This window comes from Amblyomma maculatum, chromosome 1 (genome assembly GCF_055883805.1).
Source record: "Amblyomma maculatum isolate TAMU_Amacu chromosome 1, ASM5588380v1, whole genome shotgun sequence".
In the NCBI taxonomy this organism is placed as follows: Eukaryota; Metazoa; Arthropoda; class Arachnida; order Ixodida; family Ixodidae; genus Amblyomma; species Amblyomma maculatum.
Window position 1 is genome coordinate 405,334,339 of NC_139344.1, and position 6,161 is coordinate 405,340,499.

At 48.8% G+C, this 6,161-nt stretch overlaps 1 protein-coding gene across 1 annotated transcript in view; it reads right to left on the bottom strand.

Annotated features, from left to right (window-relative positions):
* LOC146208741 (uncharacterized) overlaps positions 1-5,669 on the bottom strand; it is a 30,240-nt gene extending 24,571 nt beyond the window's left edge. Inside the window, exon 1 of the mRNA XM_084579335.1 lies at positions 5,559-5,669. Coding sequence (XP_084435461.1) covers positions 5,559-5,669 — 111 coding nt within the window. The remainder of the gene's footprint in view (positions 1-5,558) is intronic.
* Between the last annotated feature and the right edge of the window lie 492 nt (positions 5,670-6,161).

The window sequence follows — 6,161 nt, forward strand, 5'->3', positions numbered from 1 at the left end:
TTGCGGGCGCCAATACGACATTTCGTCAGGTTAAGTTGGAGACCGGCGCCAGAGAGACAGCTCAGGATTTGGTGCAAGCGCACGAGGTGCGTCGGAAAATCGGGAGAGAAAACGACAATGTCATCCAAATAACAAAGACAAATGTTCCAATTGAGGCCATGTAATATGTTGTCCATCATTCGCTCAAACGTAGCAGGAGCGTTGCAAAGACCAAACGGCATCACAGTGAACTCATATAGTTCATCAGGGGTAACAAAGGCTGTCTTAGGTCGGCCAGACTCAGCCATAGGGACTTGCCAATAGTCAGAACGCAGGTCCAGGGATGAAAAGAACTCGGCTCCCTGTAAACAATCGATGGCGTCGTCAATGCGGGGTAGTGGGTATACGTCTTTACGAGTAATTTTGTTAAGACGGCGGTAGTCAACGCAAAATCTTATGGAGCCATCCTTCTTTTTCACAAGTACCACAGGAGACGACCACGGACTAGATGAAGGCTGAATTACACCACGTTGTAGCACGTCGTCGACTTGGTTAGCAATAACACGGCGCTCCGTAGGCGAAACACGGTACTGGCGAAGAGGGGCATGACTGCCGGTGTCGATGTGGTGAACAACCTCAGTCGCACGGCCCAAGGAAGTCGTCTGAGCATCAAACGAAGAACGGAAGTGGTTGAGTAGAGCAAACAGTTGTTCACGGTGAGTCGGGTCGAGGTCACTGGCCACAGACGATTGAAAAAAGGTCCGAACTTGGTATATCGGAAGACTCAGTAATCGGCATTACGGAGGCTACGTGGGCACTCTATGGTAGATACCCATCAATCTCAAACGGTGAGATGAGGTCAGTAATTTCAATATGACCAAGGCATTCTACACGAAGTAGCGGGACCACAGCGGTGGAGGCATTCGCAACAACTATGTCAGCGGCACCGCAGTTAATATCAATGATAGCAAAGGGAAGAAGGAGGTGACGGCAATAGGCGAACATGGGAGAAGGCGCAAAAAGAACAGTCGCATCGAAAGAAAACGGTACACACACGGGAACAATCACAGCACAGTTGGGCGGAATGTCGGTGTCGTCGGCGACAACAAATTTGACGCAAGAAAAAGACGGCGCATCGTCATGAACCGCATCACAGAGCGCAGAGAAGACGACGTGGGCGCGGGCGCAGTCAATAACAGCATTGTGGAGGGACAGGAAATCCCAGCCAAGAATTACGTCATGCGAGCACGACGCAAGCACTAAAAACTCGACGATGTATAAGACGTTCGCGATAACAACACGCGCTGCGCAAGCAGCAGACGGACGAACGGAATTGGCGCTGGCGGCGCGAAGAGAGAGTCCAGGAGGCGGGGTGGTGACATTATGAAGCGAGCGACAAAAACTTTCGCTAATGACGGAGAGAGGGGCCCCTGTATCGACTAGTGCAAGGGTACGGACACCATCAACAAAAACTCCGAGAACGTTCGGCGGAGACAGACGAGGACTTGTGGTAGGCGATATGTGCGCAGTTCGTGCCCCAGGAACTGCGGCGGCTAGTTTTCCGAGTCTTGTGTCACGCTGTGACGCCGCATTGGAGACACGGACCGACGGCGAGGGGACGGCGAGCGGTACAGTGGAATGTGCTGGCGGCCCGACGAGTTGTGCGGCTGCCCTGGAGATGTAACCGAAGGTGGGCGTAAGGTGTCGAATTGATAATTGTAGTCATCCATAGTGCGTGCAGGGACAGAGCGCAGAGTGCGACGGCACAGGCGGGCGACGTGGCCGGGAATACCGCAGGCATAGCAAGTAGGCCGGTTGTCATTCGTGCGCCAAGGATTTTAAGGAGGCGTCGTAGATCGGAACCGTGGGGCGACAGATGGTGGCGCCATAGTCGACACGTACGCAAAGGACTGTGGCGGCGGTGGGCGGGCGGTAACTTGTGCATACGTGGGAGGCATCTGTACATGCACAGGCAAAGGCGGCACGACAACAGGGGGCTGTAACTTAATGGTGCAGCAAGAGGTGTGGGCTGCAGTGGAACATGGTCGGCATGAGGGGCGACAGGCGCTGGCTGGCCAAAACTGGGAATGGCATCAGCAACCTCCTGCGTGATGGTGTGTCAGTTAGAAGGGTTAAGCAGCTGGGCTGTAGATGACGGGCGTGGGCCAGACAAAAGCCCAAGCTGTCGGGAGACCTCAACCCGAAGTCTTTGATGTCAGCCAAAATCGCTGCTCACAGCCAGGCCAGAGATGGATGCAGCAGGTGCGGGAGAGCGACGAGTGCAGAGGCGTTGCTTGAGCATTTCGTCGAAACTTTGGCAAAGACTATATACTGAGGCCACTGTGGTGGGGCTCTTTGCCCACAACATGTGAAATGCATCGGCATGAATGCCCTTCATTATGTATTTTATCTTGGCAGCCTCATCCATAGAGGGGTCGACACGCTTGCATAAATTAACGACGTCTTCAATCTAGCTTGTGAAGCTTTCCCCTTCATGCTGAACGCGTACGTGCAGGGCTTCTTCAGCGCGTAGTTTCCGAACTGTAGGACGACCGAAAACGTTCGTGAGCTTTGCCTTGAAGTTGGCCCAAGTTGGCATGTCGGCCTCATGATTTCGATACCAGAGGTTAGCAACGTCACTCAGGTAGAAGATGACGTTGTTGATTTTCATGCGGTTATCCCAGTTGTTATGGAGACTTACCCGCTCGTACGAGGCCAACCAATCTTCAACGTCCTGGTCGCCCTGCCCCCTGAAAACTGCGGGGTCTCGCTGCCGAATGGCACCGGAGCATGAGATGGACTGCGAAGGGGCTGCCACTGGCTGTTGGCCTACCTCGTTCGTCGCCATAGGTATCGTTCGGCTGCGGAGCTCCACGGTGATCGTTTAAGGGTCGTACCTCGGCACGTTCCACCAAATGAAGAGGGGTTTACTGGGAGTTATTCGGAGGACTGGAGACGGCGACCCGTGTCACAAGGCGATCGTAGAGCGAGGCACAATATCGTCCGAACAAGACGGTCGGAGCTCTCAGTGCACGCGCCAGCTGATCGGCGTATTCATCGTCGTTAGCTTCGGCGCTGTATCATCTTCTTCCTTACAATATATATATATATATATATATATATATATATATATATATATACATGCTTATTTTTTCGCATTCACAGAGAGCAAATATTCCATATCTGAATAACAGCGCTGGGAACGAGACGAAACACGAAGGACGAAGAAGAAACAGACACTGACACGCCTGTGTCAGTGGTTTTTCTTCGTTCTTCGTGTTTCGTCTCGTTCCCAGCGCTGTTATTCAGATATGCAATACCAATAGCCCGACACCTCGCTCTAGCAAATATTTCGTCTTGACCTAGCCATGTACCACGAGTACAGTTAAAGCCCGAGCAAGACAAATGCTTCTCGCACCGATTTTAACTATAAGTGATCCGTAGGAGTAGCGATCACACAGAAAACGAAAAACAGATATTTCCTACTAGGCTGGTAAGCATTAGAAATGTAATTGGAAATGTAATTAAAGCTGCTATGAGGAGAACATAGAGCCGGATGTTTAGTTTTCCTTTGGGAAGGTCCAGGTTGTTTTCCTAAGGTTAGAAGCATCATTTGAAAGCGCGGCTGTTATCACACTGACCCAATATAATTGCCATATAAGTGCTTATATTTTAGTCTAAATAAAGTTAAGTTAAATTGGTTCACAGGAAGGGAAAGGCGCAGTAACTGTCACACTTGCTCTGTGGACACCCGAACCGCGCCGTAAGGGAAGGGAGGAAGGTGGGAATGAAAGTGGAAAGAGAGAAAGAGGAGACGTAGTGGAGGGCTACGGAGTAATTTCGACCACCTGGGGATCTTTACCGTGCGCTGACACCGCACAGCACACGACGCCTCTTCGTTTCGCCTCCATCGAAACGCAGCCGCCGTGGTCGGGTTCGAACCCGGGAACTCCGGCACAGTAGTCGGGCGTCTTACCACTGCACCACCCCGGCGGGGCTATATTTTAGTCTGCAGAGCTCGTAAAGTGTTTCACATATATAGCATATTTAGTGCAGACTTCTGTATCACAAGGCATGAACTCTGCATGGAAAGGTTGTTTTCTTGAGTCGGCGATTTTTTAAGTTGGCTATGTTTTGGAGTTGGTGGCCTAACAAATTGTCCTCAAAATTTCATCGAGGCGCGCTGAACTGAAGGCGGCCTAAGGACAATTTTAATTAGCATAGCAAACTGGCCGTGCGCTTTGGTTTGCTAAAAAAGTTTTTTTTTTTTGCTTTCAAAACAACAGATAACTTAAAGTTGAACGACAGCTGTTTCTATCCGCGGCCGTTTTCAGGAGCGAAATTGTTATCAGATGAAAAACCGTTTTCACTCTCCATTTTCTGGGTACTATATAAAAACCTCAGGTGTCGTCGCTGCAGGAAGGTGAGATTTAATACCACTCTGCATTACGTTCGTTGCCACGAAGCTCGATAACGAATACCGGAGAGCATAGCCTAAGTATAGCGCTGAACATTGTTACGCAATAAATTGGTCTCTCTTTTTTGTCCAACAGGCAATATCTCCCATGACCGGAAAATTTTGTTTTAGTGCACAGTAAGGTTCGCGAAATTTTACTCCATCTAAAGCGCTATGAAAAACATCCACTGAACATTAGGCGAGAAATAGAGTTTGCTGCAGTTTGTTCCACGCAGAATGTGAATTTACCAACTGCACTCTGCGCAGCAGATTTTTTTTTAATAATTCCTCCAGAAACAAGCGTATCTTCTAAACTTCACCATGCATAGACATCTAAAGCCTTGTTGAATGCAAGAAAAACTCGTTCGCAGTCCTGTATCCCACATTGAGTTTCACTCCCGTGGCTGCGCTTTGGTCCAGAGTGACTTTCGGCATATTCCCCCAAAACAACATTCAAAAGTCTGCGATTGTTCTCGAACTGAAAGTTGCAGTAGATGAAACAGATGTTTTGGCTCCTGTAAAATTCACGGCACCGAGGTATTGCAATCGAAGATTTTAATGTCTCGTCCTCGATTCAACTGTGTAAGTACTTATGACATCATGGATGTACGCCTGAGATGAGGAGTGCCGACCGCTCAGCAGAGCGGTGAGGAAGTACGCAGAAAGACGTACTGAACTTCTGCATCTGGAACTAAATGCCGCCTTAATTAGGAAAAAATATGTACAGTTTTTATGTACCATGCAAATAATGGCAACACCGATCTTAAGTTTGACTAGCTCTTGCACCAATTTTAAAACCAGAAGCAATTTTAAAATATAATAGCGTAAAAATCAAAATTAAAGACTATAAGTGGTCGTGACCCCAAGATGGTCAGCTTGGCGTGTGTTGTGAGAAATAGCTGATCTGGCCTCTCAAGCATTTATGTTGTCTACGTGCTGGTACACGATACAAGCGGTTTCTTCAAGAACGCACATTAATGTTTAGCCTCCACACATTGTCGTGTACTTGCATCTGGTGGCGTCCCACTGCTGCCCTCACGACATCACAGTTGCCAGTTCGTTCGCTCTAACTTGCAGTAAGAAAGAATCGGCAAACTTTAGACTCTTAGGTTGTAACAGTTACCGAAAAGCTGTCAGTAGGATCTTGATGAAGCTTCAACGATCCACCCGGTGTCCCCAACTTGCCCGATACCAAGGCGCCACCCGAAAGAAGGAGTAGAAGAGGAGTTGCCATTGTGGTTGTTGTGGTCATGCTGATCGCATACGCTATTAACTTCTCTCTGTGCCCTCAGCCTGAAGTTGAAACTTTTGCGAAATATCGCACCAGACAGAATGAAGAGTAACTCAATTTCGTGCTTTCATTTATCACAAAGAGAGTCTTTTGACAGAATGCGACAAAAAAGCACCCTATGGGAATTGAGCTACGGCTGGAGTGATTAATTGATGAGCACAGCAGGCAGGCAATTTGTACGGGGAAGTGGCCATAAGCTTTCTAAAACTGTGGAAACAGGGACACAAGCACCGGCGTACACCCCTCAGCATAAAAATGATGGATGTCCTACACAAAGGAAAAAAAGACATTCAGCGCGAATGAAATAGCCCAAAGCCGGAAATGAGAAGAGACTGGAAATAGCGTTAAGGCGAAAACAACTGTTGTGCGTTGCAGACGAACTTCACTCGGACGAGCCTCAAGCTAAGGGGCCATTGACCTGTGCAAGAACATGTA